This window comes from Panthera tigris, chromosome B3 (genome assembly GCF_018350195.1).
Source record: "Panthera tigris isolate Pti1 chromosome B3, P.tigris_Pti1_mat1.1, whole genome shotgun sequence".
NCBI classification, from domain to species: domain Eukaryota; kingdom Metazoa; phylum Chordata; class Mammalia; order Carnivora; family Felidae; genus Panthera; species Panthera tigris.
The window spans coordinates 136129865-136157441 of NC_056665.1; the positions used below are offsets into that span (position 1 = coordinate 136129865).

At 46.0% G+C, this 27577-nt stretch overlaps 1 protein-coding gene across 4 annotated transcripts in view; it reads right to left on the reverse strand.

Annotated features, from left to right (window-relative positions):
- Positions 1 to 1524: 1524 nt before the first annotated feature.
- Positions 1525 to 27577, reverse strand: part of DDX24 (DEAD-box helicase 24) — a 32461-nt gene continuing 6408 nt past the window's right edge. Inside the window, exons 1-9 of one of the 4 annotated variants that reach the window (XM_042990456.1) lie at positions 21742 to 21843; positions 19874 to 20590; positions 12390 to 12902; positions 11197 to 11350; positions 10398 to 10913; positions 8216 to 8291; positions 5238 to 5426; positions 3751 to 3880; positions 1525 to 2077 (exon numbers count right to left, since the gene is read on the reverse strand). In XM_042990456.1, coding sequence (XP_042846390.1) covers positions 1803 to 2077; positions 3751 to 3880; positions 5238 to 5426; positions 8216 to 8291; positions 10398 to 10913; positions 11197 to 11350; positions 12390 to 12902; positions 19874 to 20585 — 2565 coding nt within the window. In that variant the 5' untranslated portion in view covers positions 20586 to 20590; positions 21742 to 21843 and the 3' untranslated portion in view covers positions 1525 to 1802. The other 3 variants (XM_007094931.3, XM_042990457.1, XM_042990458.1) reach the window with 3 other exon arrangements.

Consider the following 27577-nt stretch of genomic DNA (forward strand, 5'->3'; position numbering starts at 1 on the left):
GTGTCTCCCTCTCTCTGCCCCTCCCCTGCTCACGCGCTGTCTCTCTCTCAAAGATAAAGATTAAAAACAAAAACCTACCCCTTTAACATATTATCCCACCAAAAAATGAAAAGAATCTCCTGTTAGGGAGACAAGAACAGGATGTCAACAGACCTCAGTGGATCTGTTTGTGATCCATTCACGACTCAGGTGCTGCTAAGATTCCTTAAACCTGTTTAAACCTCCCCTGTACTATTCAGATAGTGGAGAGTCCCCTGCCTCTTCCAGCAGCTGTCACTGAAGAACTGATCTCTCAGACTAGGACTGTTTTCTACTACAATCTCCTCTCCAGGTCACTGGTGACCCTGGGGAGACATTCCTGGGCAACACTGCTGTCTGTCCTTTTAAGACTGAAGCAGTTTTCTGAACTTGCCCTGAGCCCATAAGTTAATACTCACAGTTCTAACCCCAGGTCTGCCACCTGGCTGCTCTGCGATCCTGAGCCCGTCTTAACTGCTCAGTATCCACCTTCTCAACTACAAAAAGGTACTGGGACTTGTACGTCAGGACCTTGTCATATTAAATGATAAAACATGAAAGTGCGTACCGGTGTTTAGTACTTGGTCAACACTCAGGGATCCCCGATTTTGAGTTCAGGCCAGGGGTCCCGTTGTGGTTACACAGGGGGGCCGAGAGAACACCGCCGCCATCCTGCCAACCTTGTCAACCGTGAAGCCGAGGAGACACCTGTTTAGAAGCCCAGGCTTAGCTGTGAAGAAATCTATGCTTCTCTGGCAATTGTGGCTATTCACCGAGACTAAGCCAGAGAAAGCTCGGGTGGCACCAAAAGGTCGCTAGTTCCCTCAGCAGGTACCTACACGATGCCCTGACCTAAGCCCCAGGGCCGCAAGGGATCATAAAAACAGCCTATGCTGTCCAGGAGCTTCGCAGAGACAATACAACGTGCCACGTGCTAGGAAGAGGGGGAGCACGGCTACTGTGGGAGCCACAGGACACTATGTCCTCCTGGGGGCTCAGGGACCCAAAGCACACACCGCAGTGCTCAGGGATGGGAAAGGAAAGCAGGCGGAGGGACAAGCTTGTATAAAAGGCTCAGGATAGGGGAAGCGGCACGTGGGACCCACGGGCGACAATCGTTCAGTCACACGGGAGGGGAGCGAAAAGGCGGGAGAAACCGGCTGGCGCCAGAGCCCGAGTGCCTCGCCGTGCCAGACTCAGCGTGCCGTCACCGGCCTCCCCACGAGCGGCTCTGACGTTAAGGACGCCTGTATTCTCTTGGAACCCGAGAACGGCAGCCTCTTTCGGCCCATCTTGCGGAGTGGCTCAGACAAGGCAAAAGCCGTGAGTGAGCGGCAGAGAGCTGAAGAGCCGCGAGGGGTCTGCTGTGGAGAAAAGCAGCGACGAAGCGAAGGCGAGCTGCTCCATCCACACCGTCCAGTGGGATGACACACCCCCCACATGCATCTGCAGCCAAAGGATTAGCGTGGCTACGTTCCAGCCAAAAACTCAGGATACCACGCCGGCTCTGACTACTGTTTTTAATTGAGAAAACCAAGCTGAACGTACAAGAAGCCTGTACACACTGGAATACAGAAATATATAAGCTGCTGCATAGAATTCTTACTCCAAAACAACACAAATGTGCACGAGGTCTCGCCTGCAGTGGGCGCTGGCAAGGAACAGGGAGATTTCTATAACCGGGGCGGACAGTGGAGTGGAACGCAAAGCGGGCGGGTTTTCCATACAACCAGAGAACACAGAAACGACGTGCCGTCACCCACAGACTCTGACCTGGAGGGTGGTCAATTTGCACTTGTACTTGGCTGCGGCTGTTCCTGCTGCTTATCTTTCGGCTGCTGCTGCTTCTTCTTCTTCTTCTGTTTGGCCAGGCAGCTCAAAGCAGACTCACCATCTCTCGGGGCAGACGTGAGCGTGGGCAGCCTGCCAGACTGAGTCGGATACTTGGTTTTCAGGTCATCTTTGAACAACGGCTGGGAGAGTAAATGGCGCAGCTCCTTCTTCAAGACCTTCATCTGCTTTTGTCTCCTACGCTCTTCTTGCTGGTCAGTTTTTCTTCCTTAAAACACAATACAAAACATCGTATTTATTGTGATTTGTAGAAGCATTTTGTTTCCCTTGATGGATACTTGTGATGAAAAACGTTTTAGGGGTACATGGGTGGCTCAGTTAGTTATGCATCCAACTTCGGCTCAGGTCATGATCTCACGGTTGGTGGGTTCGAGACCTGCGTCGGGCTCTGTGCTGACGGCTCAGAGCCTGGAGCCCGGTTCGGATTCTGTGTCTCCCTCTCTCTCTGCCCCTCCCCTGCTCATGCTCTCTGTCTCAAAAATAAATAAAACGTTAAAAAATTTTTTTTTTTTTTTTTTTTTTAAGAAAATGTTTTAGAACTCTTGGAGAACCAAGGCTCAAAACTTCTCTATGGAAGCTAGTGTTGGCTAACTTCCAACACCATTTAGGAGGGGGATACTCAGGGCCACCGTTGTCTTCACTCAAAAAAAAAAGTCTCTAAGACCAGAATCCTCTCCATTTTACAGTCAAGGTCGCTTGCTGAAGGTCACAGAGCTAGCTAGCTAGCTAGCTAGCTGTCAAACTGAGATTAAAACCCAGGTTTCCTGACTCGAAGACCAATTTTCTTCCTATGACCATTGTGACTCAATAGGTACAAAGCCTCCAGGAGACTGAACACCGTCTGCAGCCCAGCTCTCCTGTACCTCACCACCAGCACTGACTGCACCTGTGGAGGCCGGCACAGTCAAGGCCTCCACACCAGCCTGTCCTCGGGAAGGGAAGCCAGGGCCTGACCTGTCAAGAGCCCACGCTTGAGCTAACAGAAGGAACAGCTCCTTGTCACCAAGCCCCCTGGTTTGGTTCCCAGCTTCCATATTGAGCAGACAGCTTAAGTCAGCCTCCCAATCTGTTGGCTTTGGCACCGGGAAAGCCAACACCTCAGCTGAGCTGCCCACCTGTGGGATGGAAAGAACACTGGATCTAACTCTGGTGTCATCAGTTCTAGATTTGGTTCTACCACTTCTTAGACTCAAGAGCTTTCCTAGAGCAGGGACCACACAGAGTCATCCCTGGATCCTTAGGCTCTTGCCCACATTCAGAATAGGGGCTCAGGAAAGGCCCAGTAGTAGAGCTGTTTCCCTGTGCAAACTGCTCCTTTTCCGTGAGCCTCTAGTTTCCATATGTAAAAGGACAGTAATTCCTGCTGTTTATGTCCGGAGACGATAAACAGTAACAATAATGATCGTAAATACCTTAAAATGTACCAAATACTTTCTATTTGCTGGCACTGTGACAGGCACTTCACACTCATCAACTCAAGCCATCTTTGCAATAACCCCAGGAGGTAGGAACTTTAGGACCTGCGTCTTATACATGATGACAGCCTAGGTACAAAAGAGAGGTTAAGGAACTCAACCTGGTCACACAGCCAGTTAAGGGAATGGACCGGCACTGGCTGCCAGGCCACAGAGCCTACCCCTAATGTTGCTATACTCCACTGCCTTTCCACATGAAGGAGGCAGCCGAAGGCTCCAGACAAATAAGACAGAGGGAACAAAGGCCAAGGGCCGTAGGCTCATCTGGGTCTAAAGCCTGTTACAAAGAAAGAAAAGGCATCTTGCTCATTTTAAAAGGACCCATGGTTGTGAGGAGGTTCCAACGAGACAAAAGTTGAAGGGAAAATGCCGAATGTATCCTTCAAATCCCACCCGGCCCGCTCACCCTTATACATCTCTTCTTCCAGCTCAATCTCAAGGGCAGCTGCTGCCTGCTCGATCCAAGAGTTGTGCAGACACGCCTGGAAGTTCCGATATTCAGCTTTCTCAATCTGCCGAGCTAAATGTATTCGTTCCTGGGGGAAAGGAGTAGAGAGAGTGTTCATTTGACAGAAGCTTGAGCCTCTAGGAAGCAAAGGCTCATAGAAGTTGTGGTTTTCAAAAAAGCCCCTGAGATCAGCTCCCATCAAAATGAATCTGTTCTGGTTCCTGACAAAAGCAAAGAGGGCAATCGGCGCACGAGTGCGAACACATGAAATCACAAGAGCCAGCTTTCCAAATGACAAACCTGAACAGCCCCACCTGTTGGAAGCTCACCGCAGCTGGACTGCCAACCTCCAGGTGTCCAGAGGGAACTCTTTTCCCCAGACACCACCGACAGCTCCCAAGCTGAGCTGGGACCCTGAAACACCCCAATAGTCCTGAGTTAGGGCCCCACTGTGACTGATCACGGGGTCGACAAAGTCAGAGAACCGCCTTCTCTCTTCCATGTCGTCCTTTGCCAAAAACATTTCAACTCTCCTGCTTGTGGGTGTCGGGGCCAGGCTGCAATGACAGGAAACACGGGACAAATGGAAGAGACCTTGTGGTGCGGGGGAAAGGAGCCACAGGAAGCCAGGGTGGCTCCCGACCTTCCTGACGGGAAATCCTCTGTCATCTCCATTCTTCCAAGCTCACCTCCCACTGTATTTCCCCACACGGCTAACACTCCTTTCGAGCCAGAGGAACCAACAGTCCTTGAAGGGTTCCATGCTTTTGCTCCCTCAATTCCTGGAATTCTGTCTGCTCTTTACCTCTCTACAGGCGAGAAGCTTGGAGGAAACCTCCTCTCCTACCAATATAACCACAATGCCCACCAGTGCCATGGTGTTCCATTTGTACCTAAACTTCAGCACGGGCTCAGCCTGCCTCACGAGCCAGTGGATCTCTATGGAAGAAAACCCACCCGGCTCTGGTACCTGACACACGATGGCCCACAGTTAGCAGCACCTGCTCAGCTGAATGCATACTGAGTTAAAATGTAAAACCCCAAAGGTAGGAATTACTGGCATTTGCTTCAGGAATGTGACAAACCTTTAGTATGTGCCTCAGCGAGACAAGCTGACCTTACTTCCCTACAACCACCGGATGCAATGTCCAGGCAGCCACGCTCATGGTCCTTGTCCAGTGGACAGGGAGTGGCAGAGGCTCCAGGGGCAGGCAGTGAAGAAAGGGCTCAGGAAGAAAATTCCCCAGGTTTTTTCACACTCATCAATTTCTCTCTCCCACCACATCCAGTGTCCCCATTCCTTTTTTTAACGAATCTGCCTGTTAGCTGTTGGCAGAATCATTACTTAGTTTCTAAGGTTCCTACTGCCAGAGCCTCCCAGCAAGGTGAGGCTGCGGCGTGATCCCTTCCCTCGTTAGCACTGGGTTTGTAACACTTATTTCTACCTTGACTGCATCCATGTACTTTGTCTGCACAGGAAACAGTGGGATGTCCTCATCTTTCTTGAGGGTTTTATAAATCTTCTTAAAGTTGATCACATCCTCAGGCCCAATCAGCATAAGGCTGAGGCCTTCATTGGTGGCCCGAGCAGTTCGACCACTTCGGTGGACATAGATCTCCGAGGTGCGAGGAACCTGCCAAAGGTGGAACAGGGATGTCAACGTGTGGCCGTCACCCAACGTGCTCTTCCCCTCAGGGCCAGCAGCCCAATGCTGCACCTCCCTCCCTCCCAGTCAGGCAGCAGAAACCTCTCCAGCAATGTGGACCGATCCAGCCCTTCTCCCTTAGTCCTAATTCTTCAGCCCATTCACTGTGCAGGGTCTGCCTTCCCATGGCCCCTGTTCTGCCCTCCCCTGCTTCCAGACCCTCGTGACCACCCAAAAGAACAATGACAGTCACTTCTTATTTCTTCTCTCGTCCTCCCCACTTTCCCTGACCCAACCCAAAACTGCCTTTGTAATCTTCCTGAGCCAAAGCTCTGACCATAATTCCCACTCTAACTAAAGAAACTCTGCGGGTTCTTCAGTAACTCTACATGAATGATTGAACATGGTAATCAGAACCAACATTTACTGAGTGGTTACAACGGGCCAGGCAATTTTAAGCATTTGCATGTATTATCTCACTTACTCCTCACAAACAGCAACACGAAATAGATGCTTTCGTGATTATCCGTATTATAGACCAGGAAACTGAAACACACAGATGTTAAGCAATACCCCCTAATAAACAGTGGAGCCACAATTTGAACCACAGCAGTCCAACTTCAAAGTCTATGCTGACCTCTGGGCTCCACTGCCTCCACTCTAATATATACTGGACATGTCACCCACAGGTGTGGATGGGCACTGACAATCCCTTCCCACTCCTGTGGCACACACCACTGATCAACAACAGCCTTCTCCACCGAGTCCAGATAACACGATCATTTCCAATGCAGCTCTCAGCGCCGCTATGAACTGTTCATAATGGTGCTAGAAATGAGGTCTACCGGCCATTCTTCACTTTCTCCTCCCAACATACGCCCCAACTCATGGCCAACTGCCCACTTCCACACGTTCCTTCCTCCTTCCACCTCTACATACCCAGATCCTCCCCATTCTTAAATGCAAAGCATCTTTTAGGAAGTTCTTTCCGACCTCCCAAACTGGAAGTTACTTTTCTCTCCCACTGTATTTTACAACTTTCTAACACCTTCCGCCTTAAATTACGGCTATGGTCGTCTCATCTCCTCTAGTGGATTTGATACTTCTCTGGGGCCAGGATTATGCTTTGTTCATCTGGATATCTCCCACAAAGACTGACTCAGCCTCTTTCGCCCAAAAAAGGATGAAGAAAGATTTGCTAAACAGAATTGGCAGCCTGAAAGACTTTTTAAAGCATGAGGAATTAGAAAGGAGAAATAGTAACGCCAGATAGCTACCATTTACTGGGTACTTAGCACTGTGGGAGGTGTTCATCAGCAGGAGCCCATTTAATTCTCATCATCACCCTAGGGTTTCAGCAGCATTATGACTCCCAGTTTACAAACAATGACACTGAAAACCAGAGATGCCAAGTAACGTGCCCAAAGCTAACCAACTATGAAGCAGGCCACAAGCATTCAAATGCTCCAAGTGTGGTTTTGGAGCCCATATTCCTAACCACCACGCTATGCTAATATTCACCAGGTCCATGCACTAATTAATGTCAGTATCAATAGCAGCTGACATTTAGTACGTGCTTAGGATGTGCCTTCTGTTTTTCTAAGCTCTTCACACATAATAACTTAGTTCACTTTAATAAGAACTCAGAGGGGCGCCTGGGTGGCTCCGTCGGTTAAGCATCTGACTTCAGCTCAGGTCATAATCTCACAGTTTGTGAGTTCAAGCCCCACGTGGGGCCCTGTGCTGACTGCTCAGAGTCTGGAGCCTGCTTCGGATTCTGTGTCCCCTCTCTCTGCCTGCCCCTCCCCTACTCATGCTCTCTCTCTCAAAAATAAACATTAAAATAAAAAACTTAGAAAAGTAGATACTATAATAACTTCCATTTAACAAATAAAAACATACGGTTTAAAGAGATTAAAATAGCTTGCGTAAAGTTACATGGCTGGGATTTAAGCCCAGGAAGGTCTTAAGCTACCACACTCTTCTATTTCTCTATACCAGGATAGCCAGTTTACATGCTACTATGCCCATTCCATGAAAGAAAACAAGACTCTAACCTGCCAGTAAGTATCAATTAGTTTGTCCAAATCAGAGAAAGGGACGATGTGACATCAGAAATGCCAAGAGGTTTTTTAAGAATAAATCTCATGAGGGGTGCCTGGGTGGCTCAGTCGGTTAAGGGTCCGACTTCGGCTCAGGTCATGATCTCATGGTTCATGAGTTCGAGCCCCGAGTGGGGCTCTGTGTTGACAGTGTGGAACCTAGAGCCTGGTTCGGATTCTGTGCCTCACTCTCTGCCCCTTCCCCACTCCTGCGTGCACGTACTCTCTCTCTTAAAAATAAGCAAACATTAGAAAAGATTAAAAAAAAAAAAAAAAGAATAAATCTCACAAACTCTTGAATGCAGAGAACAACTGGAGAGTTGACTGGGCGGGCGGGGGTTTGGGGGGGGGGGTGATGGGCACTGAGGAGGGCCCTTGTTGGGATGAGCACTGGGTATTGTATGTAAGCGATGAATCACGAGAATCTACCCCCAAAGCCAAGAGCACACTGTATACGCTGCATGTTAGCCAACTTGACAATAAATTATGTATTAAAAAAAAAAAGAAATCTCATGAGTATTCTGAAAGTGACAGCAGCTAGTCGGTCACTAGACGCCAGTGGTACTCTGCTGCATGAGGCCCTGGGACCAACAATTCCTCCTCCCTCCTGCTCCCTCCCCAAACCTTCACCTAAAAAATTCCCCAGTTAGCACAACAAAGTCTCTACTGCCCTACCTGGTAATGGATGACATGCTGGACTTTAGGGATATCCAGGCCCCGAGCTGCCACATCTGTTGCCAGGAGAACACAACTGTGGTGGAGAGACAAAGCTCATTAGTAACAACTAACAGCTATCATTAATCAAATTCTTACCACCTGCTGAATACACTAGATAAAGAAACTGAGGTTCAGACAGATTAACTCCCAAGGCATAAACACGGCCGTTCACTTGTGAAGCCAGGATCCAAAGTGGGGTCTCGCTGACCACAATCGATAAGCCACACCCTGCAATAAAAGGCTACCTTCAGTAACTTAAATGAGGTCAAGCCCATTCTAGGTCAGAGACCTCGTCTTCTATCACCGTCCCACTTACTTCCCTCACATACACATCCTTGCTTTCCTTCAAACATGCCAAACATGCCCTGGCCTCTAAACCATTAAACTTGCTACACCTTAGGCCTTACAAGGTCTTCCTCAGACATTCCGGTTTCCTTGCTTTGTCCACACTCTGCTACAACCCCTCCCTCTTAGAGAAACCTCCCTGACCATACCCCACAGTCTGCACAACTCTGCTCCTCAGCACTCAGCATCACCTTATAAACTACAAACTTGCTTTTCAATTTATCATCTCCCTCCACTGGAACATAAACCTCATAACAGTAAGGACTTTGCACTATTCACTGTTCTATTACCTAGAACAGTGCCCGGTTCATAGTAAGCATGACATAATTTCACTGGGTAATGTTTCTTAATGTATGCGTACTTCAAAGAAAGTCAAAAGCACCTGAGGTATGTATGTCTTCGAAACGTAAGATTCTGGACTTTTCAGAATCCCCACTCCCTGTAGCTCTGATGTAGGGCACAAGAATGTATGCAAATTAAAATTTATAAAACATTAGACCGCAGCTCTATGTCAATGGTGGCAACTTTTTCTGTAAAGTGCCAGATGGTAAATCACTTTGGGCTTTGAAACTACTCAACTTTTGCTGTTCTCTGTGCAAAAGCAGCCAGAAACAATAAATAAATGGGCCTTGCTGTGTTCCAGTAACACTGTACTTATAAAAACAAGCAGTGAGCCAGATTTGGTCCATGGGCCATCGTTTCCTACTCTCTGATCAAGTAAACCACTAAATTCTATCTGGCAACATTCCAAGGGAGGTAAACCAGACACTTGTTCTGGAAACTAATCACTCTGTAACTGGACAAAACACAGTGCAGAAGTCAATCTAGACTCAACCTCAACCTTCACAGGCCCTTATCCTGACGACGTGCACACTGCTGTCTGAGCATCAGTCTGGCCCAAAAAGAGATGCACAGTGACAGCACAGTAGGACACAGCATGCACTCTGGGCCTGACACGCTTGTCTGAGGCCCAGCTCTGTCACTTTCAGGATGAGAAACCTTGGGCAAGCTTTCCTAGATCTTACTGTTTTCAATCTATAAAATGAGAATAATGATAATAAATGATACGAAGTAAGTATTAAAGCTAACGTTTAGCAAGTGCACACTATGGGCCAAGCATTGTTCTAAATGCTTTATATGTATAAATTAATTTAACCTATGCAACAACCTCTCAATTAGCTTCTATTATTATACTGTTATGCTAATTATGAGAGAAGTGAAACACAACTGAAGTAATTTGGTCAGCTAGAAGTGGCACAGCCAAGGTCTTGACCTCAAGCAATCTGATTCTCTCTTTTTAACCATGAATCTATTCTGCTCCTTCTCAAGGATGTTAGAATTCAATGCATGTGGTCATGTATTTAAAACGCCAGCATAATACTTACTGTATCATTAAGTGTTCAATAACAGTTGGTATTATCATCACCATTACTCATTATTGTTTTTTGAGAGAGAGCGGGAGCAGAAGAGCAGAGAGAGAAGCAGAGAGAAAATCGTAAGCAAGCTCTGTGCTCGATCCTACAACTATGAGATTACCTAAGTCAAAATCAAGGGCTTAACTGACTGAGCCACCCAGGAGCCCCTACCATTACTCATTGTTAAGAAAGTTTCTGTTGGGCATTATTAGCAACTAAATGCATTAGTGAGAGTAAGCCTATTTCATGATGTGCAAAAAAGGGCTACCTTCTACTGATAAGGCCTCCATGTCAGAAGGTAGCTTCCCACCCTCTCCCACCGTCCTGGCAACCTTGATGTAATGGCTAGAGCCTGGGTTCTGGGTACAGGCCTGACTTACTCTTCCAGACGGGCAAACTGCTCCAGGTTTCTGAGCCTCTGCTTCTGGTGCATGCAGGCATGTAGGGTCAGTGGCATGATATCTAGGACTTTGAGGAGCCCAGAGAGGCGTTTGATGCAGGAGATGCTGTTGGCAAACACTAACGTGCGGCCCGGATGCTGCATCAGGAAGTAGTACAGACAGAAGTCTTTCTCATCAGCCTCACAGTGAATCTTGGTCTCTGTCAGTGTCTCTACTGTGGCCTCATTTCTGGTAAGATCAATGACCTTGGGCTTGCCCCTCATACCAATCTTCTGCACGAGGAGATCAAGTTTGGCGGTTTTGTCAATTTTCTTCGTGTGCTTCTTATGAAGGATTCGAGCGGGAGCTTGATGTACCAGGGTCAGTGTGGCAGAAAAAATAAGGGTCTGTCTCTTTGGATTGTACTGGGAGTCACTGAGCATCTCTAGCAGCTGTGAGAGCTCAGCAAAGTGGCCTTTCTCAACCATCCGATCAGCCTCATCGACCACAAGGCACCTGCAGATCCAGACAGATCCACATAACCTGGTTAGTAGCAGGAGTCATTTACAGCACACTCGACTACCATCGCAGCTCTCAACAGAGACACACACACATGCCACCACCCCCAGGGCCTCAACTAACCTTCCTCATGCACACTGGGTTTTCTAAAGGCCCAAGTCTGGCTGGCACCACACTGTGGCACACAGTGATAAGGAGAAGGTATTGCATATACTACCATGCCACCCCAGGTCCACTTCAGAAAGGGAGGGAAAGGGAAAGGAGAGGTACTGTCACTTACCTGAGCTGCTTAAGATTGCTCAAATGAGGGTGCTTTTCTTTAATTAGCTCCCACAGCCGGCCCGGAGTGGCAATCACAATCTCGGGCTGGCGGTTCAGCATCCTCTGCTGTTTCTGCGTAGACATTCCACCAACCAAAATAGCAGTTTTAATTCCTATGGTACACAAAATATGAGAGACCCTGTTATTCAGTCTGGCTGCTTATTTTCTGCCATGGCTGACATAGGTGCTCCCAGATTAGCAGAGGCGATCAACCACCAGGACAGCTCCCGTCTCTTTTTGGATGGCGCTAAAAGAGTGGGCCTGGCCTAACCGTTGGTGTCACTCCTAGGAGGCACATCAAGTCTTCTATGATCTAGGCCTTGCCTGCTTCCCCAACCTCATTTCTTTCTACTCCCTCCCCTCTATCAACAACAGAAGACCTGGATTCAAACCCAGGCATATTTACATCCAAAGTTCCCGGAAAACTGAGCGGCAGCGCACAATGCTGGGAAAGATGTCACTCTGCAACTATCACACACCTCCCTAGAAACCCTGCCATCCCCCTCAATTAGAATGACTCTGAACCTCCTCTAATAGCCTACTGTTCTGTTCTCTTCTCTCGCAGAGGACTTCTCAAGGTATCCAATGTGGAAAGAACACATAGGATCACGCAGGCAAAGTGCTTAGCAAAATGCCTGGCACACAGTAGGAGTTTGGTAAGTACTGCTGCTTTTAGTATAAAGTTAAAATTCACACTGTGCAGCCCATCCCAAAAGGAATTCCCTCAAAGAGTAAGTTCAACACCCCAAGCCAGAGGTTGGCAAACTTTTTCTTAAAGGGTCGATAGTAAACATTTTGGCCTAGTGAGTTAAATGGCCCCTACTTCATTCTGCCTTGATAGTGCAAAAGCAGCCACAGACACAATGTAAACAAATGGGTATGGCTGCACTTTCTTTACACTTTGCCCATCTCTGCCCTAAGCATCCACCATTTGCAATAAATAACTAACTACCCATGCATCTAGAACGGCATTAGCTGTGTGTCATTCTTAGGAGAACTGACAAAGCATCAAACAATTTCTGTAAGGCTTAATTCTCTGGCAGGAGAGAAAGATTTCCCCTAAAGGGCAGGAGCCACAGTTCATTCACCTTTGCCACCCCGGCATCTAGGATCCTCGGAAATATTTATTAAATGGAATTAAACAAACCTCACCTGTAAACTTGGCCACGGCATCAATATGTTGCTTAACCTGGACAGCGAGCTCCCTGGTAGGAGTCAGAACCAGTCCGAGCAAAGGGCGCTTCGGATGTGCTTTACAGGTGGCGATTTTGCCACCCAGCTCTTGCTTTAACCCTCCAGTCTGCTCTTCATCCAGCTTTTCCTCTTTGCCTTCATCCTGCTTGGGGATGGCCTTCTCCCTGATCAGCGAAGAAGGTCCTTCACCAGCATCATCATCACAGAGGGACAGCGCCCGGTCCGACACGGCAGCTCCAGTCTTGATCTTGCTGGGTGGCGCTCTAGCCTTCAGTCCAGCTTCACCGGGCAGGGCTTCTCCCTCAATTCCAATCTCCTCAGGCAAAACTCCACACTCGGTCCCGGCCTCGGTCCCGGCCTCGCTAGGTAATGCTCCTGGGTTCCCTAGAGTCGGAGTGGGCTTCTTTTTCACCTGCCACTGCAGTACTGCGTGGATCATTGGAATGGCAAAGGCAAGGGTTTTTCCACTTCCTTAGAAGTAAAACAAAAACAAAAACGGTGCGAATCAACAAACGCACATACCTTTTCTCTCGGGCTCTTTCTTTTACACAGACTAAAGGATCCTGAAACGGCCAAGTGCCAGGCTGACCAAGCCAAAGCTCCTCCACCCAGCACAGATTCCCCCACAGCACTGCAACCAGAGGCATCTGGAATTAAAAGCCGAAGAAAAGTCTGGCAGACTAGCCCTGAGGCCTAAGGTCACCAATGTGAACTACACACAAAGTCCACGCACTGAAACGCTAAACAGATCGACAAGTTTTGTGTGTGCGTGTTGTCACTGTTGTGAAGAAACAACACGACGTTAGGGTGTGAGGAATGGAAACCTGTGTATAGTTTTCCAAGACCTTAGATGGAGAAGGTGGGAGTAGAAGACAATTTTTTTAGTTTTTGAGAAAACTTTAAATCAGCACACTTTTCTCTATGTTTGAACATTGTCAAACTGACCTTTGAATGTATATGACGCCCCAATTCACATCCTCTAGGTGGTTAATACAAACCAACAAGACACCGCAAGTTGAGAATTTAAAGTAGTTCCAAAGTTATAATGCCCCAAGCAAAAGCAAATAAATGATGTCTGGAGGAAGAAACCTTTATCATAAGCCTCAAAGAATTCTCTCTAGTAATTTTCAGAGGAAAATGAGCAGCTCTCAGTTAAAAAAAAAAAAATAACCCACAAGAAAACAAGGTATACTATGAGCAAGAACTGTAAGAGAGCAAAACAGACCCATTAACACTTCAGATAAAATGGCACTTTTCATCAGAAACCATCAAAGCTAGAAGACAGTACTACATCTTTATTTGAACACCTGAAAAAAAAAATCTGACAACACAGAACTCTCCACTTAGCAGAAATTCCTTTCAAAACAAATGTAAAATAAAGACATTTTGGCACACAGAAGCTGAACAGTTTATCATCAGCAGGACCTGGACTACAGGAAGTACTAAAGGGAGCATCTTCCGTGCAAAAGATGCTACTGGATGCGATTCTGGATCCGTACAAAGGAAGAGCACCAAAAATGGTGATGGTAACATGGGTAAATACGAAAGACGTCGTTCTCTTATTTAAACATATTACTTAAGTTTAAACTTATTTAAACTTAAAATTATTATACATAAAAACGTATTTTGGATTTCTAAAGTATATAGCAAAAAGCACAAAGGAGAGGAGAAATAGAAATACATTTTTGTAGGGTTCTTGTACTATATATAAAATAGTATATTATTACTTGAAGGAAGAGCATAACATATTAAAATATATACTATGAATCCAAAAGCAACCACTAAAAGGAAATAACAGAGTTACAGCTAATAATAAAAGATATAAAATGTCATCACAAAAAATATTCAATCCCAAAGAAGAGGAAAAAGAGAATAGCAAATAGCAAAACAACATATTACAACCCAACCATTACCAATAATCAAATAAAATATAAATGACCTCAACAAATAAGACTGTCAGACTTAAGAGCAAGACCCAAGTATATGCTGTCTACAAGGATGCCATTTTATTTTTTTCCTCACAAGTCTCAGTTTAACATAAAGCATATTTTATAAAGATGAAAAGCCAGTGAAGAGGTACATAGGGCAAGGTCTGGAAGGGTCCCACGTGCAAGGGCTTCTGTCCCTGTGGAATGGGGGCACACCACCCTCCCAGCACACAGGTATGTTCATCAACCTGGAAGCTCCAAGAAACCCACTTTAAATACAAAGACATAAGTAGGTTAAAAGTACAAGTGTGGGGGCGCCGGGGTGGCTCAGTCGGTTGGGCGTCTGACTTCAGCTCAGGTCACGATCTCGCGGTCCGTGAGCTCGAGCCCCGCATCGGGCTCTGTGTTGATGGCTCAGAGCCTGGAGCCGGCTTTGGATTCTGTGTCTCCCTCTCTCTCTGCCCCTCCCCTGCTCATGCTCTCTCTCTGTCTCAAAAATAAATAAAAACATTAAAAAAAAAAAAAAAGTACAAGTATGAGGGAAGCCTGGCTGGCTCAGTTGGTAGAGCATGTGACTCATTCTCAGGGCTGCAAATTCAAGCCATACATTGGGTGTAAAGATTACTTTAAAATAAAATCTTTTTAAAAAAGTACAAGTATGAAAAAAACCACACCATGCTAACATGAATCAAAATAAAGCTGGAAAAGGTACATTAATATGAGAGAGAGAAGATTTTAGAAAAAAGAAGACTGGGGATAAAGAGGGCCATTTCATAATGGAAGGAATGAAGTCATTTAAAAGATGTAACAGTCCTAAACATGTAAACACAAGTAAAACAGAGCTTCACAACACAGGAAACAAAAACTAATGGAACTGCAAAGAAAATTATCACTCAAGGAAAAATAAGTAACACAAATATTCTAATATATTAAAGCAATTAAATTTGTAGTTAAAACCCATCCTACTAAAAGTGCAGGCACAGATAAATTCTACTAAATAAGGTAGAAAAAAAAAAACAACAACAACAAACCAATTCTATACAAACTTTCAGAAAATTGAGAATACTCAAGTCATTCTGAGGCCTGAATGACTCTGTGACTCCAAAACCAAAGACATTATAAGAAAACTACAAGCTAACATCTCATGAAAAGAAATTCAAAACTTATCAACAAAGTTTAGTAAATCAAATCCAACAATATATAAATGGAATAACACACCGTGACCAAGTTTGGGTTATCCCAAGTATGTAAGTTTGGATTAGTATTTGAAAATCAGTGTACTTCACCATTATCAACAGACTCAAAATGAAAACCACTAATCTTTGTTTTTTAATGTTTATTTATTTTGAGGTGGAGTGCGAGCAGGGGAGGGCAGAGGGAGAGAGAAAGTCTCAAGCAGGCTCCATGCTCAGCGCTCAATCCCACAACCTGTGAGATCATGACCTGAGCCGAAATCAAGTGCTGGACGCCCAACTGATTGAGCCACTCAGGTGCCCCAAAAAACCAGTTGTCTTAATAAATGTAGAAAGAGAATTTCAAAAAACCCAACAAGCATTCCTAATAAAAAAAGTTCAGCAGGGGTGCCTGGGTGGCTCAGTCGGTTGGGCATCCGACTTCGGCTCAGGTCATGATCTCGCAGTCTGTGAGTTCGAGCCCCGCATCGGGCTCGGTGCTGACAGCTCAGAGCCTGGAGGCTGCTTTGGAGTCTGTGTCTCTCTCTCTCTCTCTCCCCCTCCCCTGCTTGTGCTCTGTCTCTCTCTGTCAAAAATAAATAAACATTAAAAAAAATTTTTAAAAAGTTCAGCAAAGTAGGAGCTGAGGAGAATTTTCTCAATCTGATAAAAGGCAAGTAAAACCTGATATCATACTTAATGATGATACTTAACAACAGTGCTCACTATATCATTTCAATTCAAAATTGTACTGGAGATTTTAGTCACTGCGATAAGACAAAAATAAAAGGCATCTAGGCTGGATAACATCATCTTTGTAGAAAATGTGCTGTAATCTTCAAGAAACTACTTGATGGTACCAACTTGGAGGGTGTTAAGTCAATATACAAAGACATCATATTTCTACTTGTTAGCAACAACCTGAAATAGAAAATTTTAAGTTGCCATTTACAATGGCATCAGGGGCGCCGGGGTGGCTCAGTCAGTTGAGTGTCCGACTTCAGCTCAGGTCATGATCTCATGGGTCATGGGTTCGAGCCCCATGTTGGGCTCTGTGCAGACAGCTCAGAGCCTGGAGCCTGCTTCAGATTCTGTGGCTCCCTCCCTCTCTGCCCCTCCCCTGCTTGCACTCTCTTTCTCTCAGATAAACATTAAAAAAAAATTTTTTTTAAATGGGCAGGAGAACTGACAAGACGCCACCAAGGCATCACCAAGGAATCCACCAAGGAATATGGACGACAAACAGGCACTTGAAAAGATGCTCAAAGATTAGCCAGGGTTAAAGACTGTACATACCAAGTGTTGGCAAAAACATGGACCAATTCAAACTCTCATAACTTGGTGGGTATGTAAAATGGTATAATCAGTTTGGAAAACTCCTAAAAAGTTACACTTACCGTAACACCTAGCCATTTCACAGGTATTTACCCAAAAGAAATGAAAGCATATACACATACAAGGACTAATACACCAATATCATGATAGGTGTTTTTTTACTGTTTATTTTTGAGACAGAGAGAGAGCGTGTGCGCGCACACACAAGTTGTCTTAATAAATGTAGAAGGGCAGGGGCAGGGCAGGGAGAGGAGGAGACAGAGGATCCAAAGTGGGCTCTGTGCTGACAGCAGAGAGCCCAATGCAAGGTTCAAACGCACAAACTGTGAGATCATGACCTAAGCCAAAATCAAGAGTCGGATACATAACCGATTAAGCCACCCGGGCGCCCCTACAATAGTTTTATTTGTAATAGCCAAAAACTACAAAGAACAAAAATACCCATCAATGGATAACCAAACTGTGCTTTATCCATGTACTGGAATACTACTCATCAATAAAAAGGAATGAACTATTGGTACTTGTAATAACATGGTTGAATCTCAAACTATGCTGCAAGAGCCAAAACACCCACGTCCCCCAAAAGTCCATATTGTACGACTCCATTATATACAAGTCTTGAAAACACAAACTAATCTCCAGTGCTAGAAAGCGTATCAGAAGTTGTCTGGGAATGAACAAGGAGCAGGACCCAGGAAAAGAGAGATTACAAAAAGGGCCCAAAGCATCTTGTGGGGGTGACGGAAACATTCATTATCCGTGCGGGGAGCAGCTTGTTCACGGCCCCGTAAGTCTTTGTGAATCTTAGGCCTGCAGAATCCCAGCATGCCACAGAGATAACCTGGTAGGAGCTGAGGTACGAATCCAAATGTCAGGGTCTGGCAACAGTGTGTCGCACAACCTTGCCTCTGCCTCCGGAAACCCACTTCCAGGCCTCCGCACATACCAAAGCGGTAGAGCAGAATGCTCAAGAGCACACAGACCTCATCTAGAATCCAGGCACTACCACTTTTCAGCTGTGCAGTTTTAGGGACACGGTCCTCTGTGAGGCTGAGTCTCCTCACCAGTAAGACGAGAATAATGCAGCCTATCTCAGGGTGGTCGTAAGAACTGAATTCATCAATGTAACGTACTTAACACAGTGCCTGATACATTTTATCTAAGAAAATGTTCTAAATTATTATTATTAGTTCCATTCCCCTGAGGCTTCCTTACTCTCCCATCCATGTGACTCTTATACAGGACCTCACCCTTAGTACCCTGACCACTCTTTCCAGAAATCCAAGGCACAGAGTGTCCAGATGGTCTAGTCCTATGCAAAAGAATAGCCACTAGCCATGTATGGCTATCGAGCACTTAAAATACGGTTACTCTGTGAGAGTTTTACTTTTTTTTTTTTTAAGTTTATTGATTTATTTTGAGAGACAGAGCACGAGCAGAGGAAGGGTAGAGAGAGAAAGGGAGAGACAATCCCAAGCAGGCTCCACACTGTCAGTGCAGAGCCCGATGTGGGGCCTGAACTCATGAACAGCAAGATCATGACCTGAGCCAAAACCAAGTGTCAGATCTTAACCAACTGAGCCACCCAGGCACCCCAAAACGTGATTACTCTACATTTGAGCTGCAAGCTCAAAATGTCAGATTTTGAAAACTTACTATAGAAATAAAAATATAGGGGCGCCTGGGTGGCTTGGTCGGTTAAGCGTCCGACTTCGGCTCAGGTCATGATCTCACGGTCCGTGAGTTCGAGCCCCACGTCGGGCTCTGTGCTGACAGCTCAGAGCCTGGAGCCTGCTTCGGATTCTGTGTCTCCCTCTCTCTCTGCCCCTCCCCTGTTCATGCTCTGTCTCTCTCTGTCTCAAAAATAAATAAATGTTAAAAAAAAAAAAAAAAAAGAAAGAAATAAGAATATAAAACATCTCATAATTTTACAATGAATTACATTAACTGAAGTAGATTTTAAAATTAATTTTTACCAGTTTCTTTTTACCTTTTCAAAACATGGCTCCTAGGAAATTTAAAATTACAGACGTGGCTCACGTAACATGTACGTTTCTTCTGGTTACCTCCGGTCTAGCCGGACTTAGCTCCAGGTAGTACAAGCTCTGCCCTCCGGTCGGTAGTTTCATCTATTGAGGGCAAGTCAACCTGCCATTGCTTCACAAAGCCTTAGATGGCCCAGGGAATGAGGGAACTTTCAACAGTGCCTAGACCCAACAGTACCTCATGCCAACACCTACCTACAAAATCCACCTAATGGTTATCTACCACACACTCAAATCTCTCCAAGGACATGAACTCACCAACTCCCAAAGCAGCCCTCGTACCTTGGGACAACTCCTGTGAATCAGACCCTTATTCCTCGTGCTAATGAAGACCTACCTCTCGGGAGGGCTGAACTTAGCCCTATTTTACCCCTCTGGGCCGTTTAGAAATGCTCAAGAACGGGAAACTACCATGTGCAGATCGCTTACAATACACTGTGTAAACTACTGTAACTTTACATTTAACCCACAAAGCAAAAAAAGTAGGTACTGCTGGGAGCTATAGGGGTCAGAGAGAGAAAGTGACCTGTCCAAGGTACCAATTACAAAGTGGCAGATTTCAGGGGTCCCTGGGGGGCTCAGTCGGTTGAGCGTCTGACTTCAGCTCAGGTCATGATCTCGAGGTGCATGAATTTGAGCCCCGCGTCGGGCTCTGTGCTGACAGCTCAGAGCCTGGAGCCTGTTTCAGATTGTGTCTCCCCCTCTGTCTGCCCATCCCCTGCTCCTGCTCTGTCTCTCTCCCTCTCCCTCTCTCTCTCAAAAATAAACAAACACTTAAAAAAATTTTTTTTTTAAAGTGGCAGATTTCAACCCAGAGCTGGCTGACTTCTAAACACCTTCATCCAACACTGCTTTTGTGGTTATATCCCCAAATTCCCCTCTCCCACCTCCATCCAACCTGTTAGCAGCCGCAAGTTCAACCCAGAAGCAATCTTGCCCTGGCCGGCTAAGGATGCCCCTACCTGTCTCAGCAGCCCCAAGGATGTCCAGTTTGTCACGGATGGCAGGTGCCAAGGTCAGAGCTTGGATTGGTGTAGGTGCAGAGAAGCCTAGGAAGCTGAGCGCTCGGAGAACTGGCTTGGGTACAAAAAGATCTTTCCAGGCTGTTACATCTGCCTTCTGGTCATGCATTTCAGGCACCCATGTCTTTGCCTTTTTGGGCACCTTTGGAATAGTACTCTGGGAAGACTCTGGCTTTTTTTTCCCTTTCTTTTTCTTCTTTTTTGGAACAGTCTGGGCTGAGCTTTCCGATACCATCTCCTCTACCTCTGGATCAGGACAAACTGTGCCATGTCCCTGGGGCTCTGGCGCAGCGTCTCTGACCTCAGACTCTTTCTCGGCACCGGTCCCTCTAGTCTCCATGTCTTTATTCTTCTTCAACTTCATCTTTTTCTTTGAGGAGCTAGACTCTCCTTCCTCGTCTCCTGAAACAGCTTGCGCCTTTCTCTTCTTGGGCCCCTCCTTTGAGAAAAGACTGGAGGAGTTCTTGGCAGGGGAGACCAACTGGTAATCGGTCAGTTCCTCAAAGCACACCAAGTCATCCATCTGTCCATCTGCAAACATATTCGGGTCAATCTTCACCTGCTTCCATTTCCCCACAACTTTGATTCCCTTCGTCTGAAATTTGCCATAGCTTGGCGGCTTTGGCCTTGATTTTGTCTCCTTCAACTTCATGGTTACTGAAAAGAAAAGGAAGGAAATGTTCCATTAAGTTGGCAACTGAGAAGCACAGGGTTCTGAGGCAACAAATATTTTCTGAGCGTATCAGGCCCTGCAAAGAAGTGAGGACACAGAGAGAGAGAAGATCAAATTAGAGAAGAAACATAGCGACAGATCAGGCAGCGGGGCCTGGAACAGAGGGGACACAGGAGATGGGCAGGCACACGCTGCATCTGGTTTGGATTCTAGATCCAATACTTAACTGCCTCTGTGCCATGGACACTTCCGCTTAGTCCTCTCGGAACGTCAGTGTTCTCATCTTTTAAAAAGGGAGAGGCGCCTGCTAATATCTAAGTCACAAAAACGTTTTACGCAAATAAAGAAAATTACGTAGAGCCTGGAGAAAAAAGCCTTCCACAGCCAAGCCATTTTGAAGGCCGAATTAAGAATGAGGAGGCTTGGAGGGAGGGGAGAGGAGGCCGGCTTTATGATCCGGGCACAGACCTTTCCTCCTCCTCACGCCTCGCTCCAAGAAGGCAAAACGCCTATTCCACCATTCTGGCCTTTGCCCATCCAGCTTTGGCATTGCATTTTAATTCACTTAACATACATTTCAACGGAGGCCGCTTGAGTGGAACTCGATCCATCTCCTCCCTTTCCAGAAAGGCCAGGAAAAAGGACAGATCCTGGAAGGAAGGATAAAGGTGAAGCGTAGTTCAAATTTGGGTCTGTGGCGGACGTCTCACTCCCTGTGAGCCTCAGTGTCCTCGCCTGTAAAATGGGGATGACGAAGGGGTCTGTCTCAGGGGATCGGTACACCATTACCAGGTGGCGCACGTCAGCACCCGCTGGCCATGGCGGCTGAGCGCTCAGCACGTCAGCACGCAAGGAGGCTTCCCCCACCGCACCTGCGACGCCACGACCGCAAACCACCGGCTTCCACGACGACGGCGGTGGGGGTGCTCAGGCCCAGAGGGGCGAGCTGCTCGGCCCCGCCTCAGGCAAGACAAGAGCACGAAGCGGACAGACCGAGGCCACCACCGAGCCAGGAGGCCCACTGCAGGGGTCCCCGGCGCGGGGCCGACGGCCGCCCTCTCGGGGCCCGAGAACCCAGCGGCTTAGACAGACCCGCAGCGGAAGCCCCGGGCCCGACCCCAGTCCCGGTACTGACCGCCTGGAGAAGCCGCCGTGGCTCCTTCACACACGCCGGCCGACCGCCTCGCACACCTCCACCGCTCTCCCGCAGCTGCAGCGTCGTCCGCAGTTCCGGGGCGGGGCCTGCACTCACGGACGCATGCGCCCTGCGGCAGGAAGTCCCGCCCCCAGCTAGGCGCCGCTACGTGATTCGCTATGGCTGCATCGCGGACTTCTGCAGGGCGGGGGCGGGGGCGGGGGCGGGGGCGGGGGCGGGGGCGGGGGCGGGGGCGGGGGCGGGGGCACGGGGCGCCTGGCGCTCCGAGAGGTGCGATTGCGTCTTGCCCGCTGGGTAAGCGCCTCTGCTGTTCAGCGTCCAACGGGCTCAGTGTCGGCCCCTGCGCTGGAGCGCAAGTTTTCTTGTATTTTTTTTTAAAATACTTTTTAAGGTTTATTTATTTTTTAATGTTTATTTATTTTTGAGACAGAGAGAGACAGAGCATGAACCGGGGCGGGTCAGAGAGAGAGGGAGACACAGAATCCGAAGCAGGCCCCAGGCTCTGACCTGTCAGCACAGAGCCAGATGCGGGACTCGAACTCCCGAACTGCGAGATCATGACCTGAGCCGGAGTTGGACACTCAACCGACTGAGCCACCCAGGCGCCCCTCTTGTATTCTTGGTCTAGCTTCAGTGCAGTGGCTGTCCACGAATGAAGTACCTAGTCGTGCCTGGAGCCTTTTGCAAACGTTTTAGCATCTAATTTGCAGCCCCAACCAGCCTGTATCGGAGGGGCTGTTTTGTCAAGTTTTTTCATGCCTCGCCCGTTGCTCACTGATGGTTAGGCTACGTTGCCCTGACTCCAAAGCTCATGTTTTAATCACCAAGCTAGATTGACTCCTTTGTTATATGCAGAGAAATCGGCTTCACGGTAGATGATGTTCCTTTCAATGTGGGCATCACCACATCACCTGGGAAACATTTCCCATATGGTGTCCCTGTCTGGTGATCTTGGAAAGTCCTAAAGGAATTCATAAAGTTTAGGTCAAGTGAGCCTCCCCACCCCATCTTGGAACCACCATGGGACAGAACTTAACTCATTTCTTGAGGAACATTGCCAGGGTCCCCAAGAGGCTGGATGGCATAAAGCCTGTGCCCAAGTGGTGTCTGAAGCAGTCTGATGCCTAGAGACTGAAGCTGTCTAGATGACACTGTGATGAGGAAGGGTGCATGTCCCTACTACATGGCAGGACAAAGGGTCCTGTCCCCTCTGAGCTAGTTACACATGTTGGAGTATTGCAGCATTGTCCTGAGAGAACCTTGCCTAACAGGGCTGTGTGGTGGGAAAAGGGTCCTCAACAGAAACAGGCTAGAAATAGAGCCCCTGTGGTGGGAGTTGGGGGACCTGTTGAGGGGTCAAAATGGGGCATAGTGGAGATTCTCAGTGGAGGCCTCTGAAAAACTGACAAAAGCATCTGTATTAGGGTTCTCCAGAGAAATAGAGGCAACAGGATATGTATATACAGAGAGAAATTTATTTTAAGAGAGTGGCTCACAGTGATTGTGGAGGTTTGACATATTCAAACTCAGATAAGGTAGGCCAGCCAAAGAGTCCAAAAGCAGCCAATGGGCAGAATCCTTTCTTACTGAGGGGATGCAGTCTTTGTTTTATTAAAGCCTTCAACTGGTTAGATGGGGCCCACCATCACTGTGGAAGGTAATCTGTGTTCCTCAAAATCCACAGATTTAAATGCTAATGTAATCCAAAAAGACACCTTCACAGAAACATCTAGAATAATGTCTGACGAAATATCCAGGCACAATGGCCCATCCCAGTGGAGGCAGGAAATTAACCATCAGAGCATTCCAGGAGAGAAAAGGGTAGTTTTTGTTTGGGCGTCTTCCATGGTGGAGGAGACAACTCTGTGGGACAGCCAAGACAGATTTGCAAGCACCAGCTAAGTTAAGGGAGTCTTTTGCCCCTTTATTCCTTGCAGCTTTGCTCAGTTGACCCTGAAGTCCCCAAAAGCAGCTGCATGGGGAGGAAGTAAAAGAAAGAGAGGTGAGGAGCAGATTACTTCCCCTCTCCCCAGCTCTTTGTTTCAGAGCCTGGATCAGACCTAAGCCGGGGAAAAGAGAGAAGTTATAAATTTGCACGTGAGGTGGAAATTTTGACATCATGTTAGATGGCATTTTTGTGTCTTCTTTTTTTCACAAGACAACAGGGTGTTGTTCCCCCTGATTATTATGGATGAGACATTAAAATGGCATTCTGTCTGAGTCCGTTTTAGTGAAGGCACAAATACTGAGAAGAAAATGGTAAGTGCAGAGTTTCCTTGCTTGGTTCCTTGGAGAGTGTTAGACCTAGCAAGGAAATTGTCTTAACATCAGTTTCATGACACTTAGCTCAAAGCCTGCTTCAAAGTACAAAAGGATCGAAATTGAAGAGGCTGGGAGAGAGAATGTCTTTGCAGAACATTGCTTAAAACTTGTGGCCAAGGTTGAGTGAAGTATAATTCAGACTTAACAATAATTTAGTTCAACAAGCATCTCCTTCTTTTGGATTCCCCGAGTGTTCTGTATAAAGCATAGTACTTTCAGCTCTGTATTTGATTGGGAGATTTACCTTCTTGTCTAACTTCTCTTAGATTACAAGTTCCCCCAAGGAATTCCCCTCAGCTTTGTCTTGGTGTCCCCTAAAATATCTAGTCCGTGTCTGGCTGACTTAGGGGGTCATAGCTGTTTGTGGATAAATGAATGAGAAAACAGTTGACCTTAGCTTGAAGACAGGTTCCCCCTATCCACTGTCATTGAACCTAGCACCAAAAGTGACAATGAGTACTCATCAGATAGTATCTGTTCATAGTTCATAGCAGCTTTGTTACAAAAACTAGAAACAACCAAAATGTCCTAAGATAGGTGAATGGTTAAAGTGTGGTATGTGGTAATCATTTTGTGATATCTACATATATTAAGCCGTTAGGTTGTACACCTTAAACTTACACAATGTTGTGTGTCAATTATATCTCAATAAAGCTGGGGGAGGGGGAACCTATGGTACATCTATTCAACATTAGAAAGGAATGAACTAGTGGGTACACACAACTTGGATGTATCTAAAGGGCATCATGTCAAGTGAAAAAAAGCCCACGTCTAAAGGGCATATCGCAGGGGTGCCTGGGTGGCTCCGTCGGTTAAGCGTCTGACTCTCTTGGTTTCAGCTCAGGTCATGAACTCACGGTTCATGAGTTCGAGCCCCACATGGGGCTCTGTGCTGACAGTCCAGAGCCTGCTTAGGATTCCCTCTCCCTCTCTCTCTGCCCCTCCCTTGCTCTCCCTCTCTCTCTCTCTCTCTCAAAATAAATAAATAAACTTCAAAAAATTAAATAAAGGGCATATAACAGTCTTGAAAAGACAAAATTATAGGATGGAGAACAGATGAGCAGTTCCCAGAGATTAGGAAGGAGGACATGGTTAGAGGGCGAGTGTGACTCAAAAGGAGTAGCACAAGGGAAATCTTTGCGGTGACGGGATAGTTCTGTGTCTTGATTGAAATTGTGGTTACACGTGTAATAAAATGACGGAACTCTACACACACCTCTACCAATGCAAATCTCCTAGTTTTGATCTTGGATTAGCACTACAGGTGATGTAGTCACCGGAGGAAATTGGGTGAAGGGGGCGTAGAACCTCTGGGTACGAGCTTTGCAACTCCCTGTAATTCTACAATTACTTCAAAATTAAAAAGTTTTTGAAAAAACTACATTGCTCACATTGTATTCTTACCAAAAACTGTTTAACCTGAATCTAATCACGAGGACACAGTCAGGCAGATCTAGATTGTGGAATATTCTATAAGACGACTGGCTTCTTCAACACAGTCATGGAAAATGAGACAAATCTAGGGCACCGCTTTTATTCAGCATAGTACTCGAAGTCCTAGGCATCCAAATTGGTAGGGAAGAAGTAAAACTTTAGTATTTGCAGATGACATGATGCTGTCTATGGAAAACCCTAAAGACACCACCAAAAAACTACCAGAAGTGATCAATGAATTCACTAAAGTTGCAAAATACAACATTAATATACAGAAATCTGTTACATTTCTACATAATAATGAAGTGGTAGAAAAAGAAATTAAGCAAATAATTTCATTTATACTTTGCACCAAAAATAATAAAATACCTAGGAATAAACTTAACCAAAGAGGTGAAAGACCTGTGCTCTGAGAACTATAAACATTGATGGAAGAAATCAAAGACAACACAAAGAAATGGAAAGACATCCCATACTCATGGATTGGAAAGAGTGAATATTGTTAAAATGTCTGTACTACCCAAAGCAATCTACAGACTTAATGCAATCCCTATCAAAATACCAACAGCATTCTTTACAGAACTAGGACAAGTAATCCTAAAATTTTTATGGAACCACAAAAGACCCCAAGTAGCCAAAGCCATCTCGGAAGAGAAAAACAAGACTGAAGGTATCATAATTCCAGACTTCAAGTTATATGACAAAACTGTAGTAATCAAAACAATATGGTACTGGCCCCAGAATAGACACATAGGTCAATGGAACAGATGAGAAAACCCAGAAATAAACACACAATTATATGGTCAATTAATCTTCAACATAGGAGGAAAGAATATCCAATGGGAAAAAGACAGTCTAATTCAACAAAGAGAGCGCTGTCCAGTTGGGAAAACTGGACAGCAACATGTAGAGGAATGAAAACTGGACCACTTTCTTACACCGTACACAAAAATTAAATCAAAATAGATTAAAGACCTAAATGTGAAACTTGAACCCATAAAAATCCTAGAAGAGTGCACAGGCAGTAATTTCTCTGACATAGGCAGTAGTAGTATCTTTCTAGAAATGTCTCCCAGGGCCAGGGAAATACAAGCAAAAATAAACTGGCGGGACTACATCAAAATAAAAAGCTTCTGTACAGCAAAGGACACAAAACTAAAAGGCAACCTGCTGACTGGGAGAATATATTTCCAAATGACATATCCAATAAAGGGTTAGTATCCAAAATATAGGAAGAACTGATACAACTCAGGGCACCGGGTGGCTCATTCTTTTAAGCTTCCAACTTTGGTTCAGGTCATGATCTGGTGGTTCATGAGTTCAAGCCCTGCGTAAGGCTCTCTGCTGTCAGCACAGAGCCTGCTTCAGATTCTCGATCTCCCTCTCTCTCTGCCCCTCCCCTGCTCTCTCTCTCAAAAAATATATAAACTTAAAAAAAAAAAAAACTCAAAAAGAAGAACTGATACAACTCAACACCCAAAAAACAAATAATCCAATTAAAAACACGGGCAGAAGACGTGAACAGACATTTCTCCAAGGAAGACGTCCAGAGGGCCAACAAACACATGAAAAGATGCTCAGTATCACTCATCATCGGGAAAATACAGATCACTAGAATGAGCTATCACCTCACACCTGTTAGAATGGCTAAACTCAAAAACACAATGAACAACGGGTGTGGGTGAGGATGTGGCGAAAAAGGAACCCTCACGCGCTATTGGTGGGAATGCAAACTGATGCAACCACAGTGGACAACAGTATGGAGTTGCCTCAAAAAGTTAAAAATAGAACTACCTTAGGATGCAGTAATTACACTACTGTTTACCCAAAAAATACAAAAACATGAATCCAAAGAGATACATACAGCCCTATATTTATTGCAGCATTATTTACATTAGCCAAAATTTAGAAGCAACCTAAATGTCCAACAGACGAATGGATGAAGACGATGTGGTATATGTACACAATGGAATATTACTCAGCCATGAAAAAGACTGAAATCTTGCCATATGCAGCAATATGGGTGGATCTGGAGGGTATTATGCTAAGTAAAATAAAT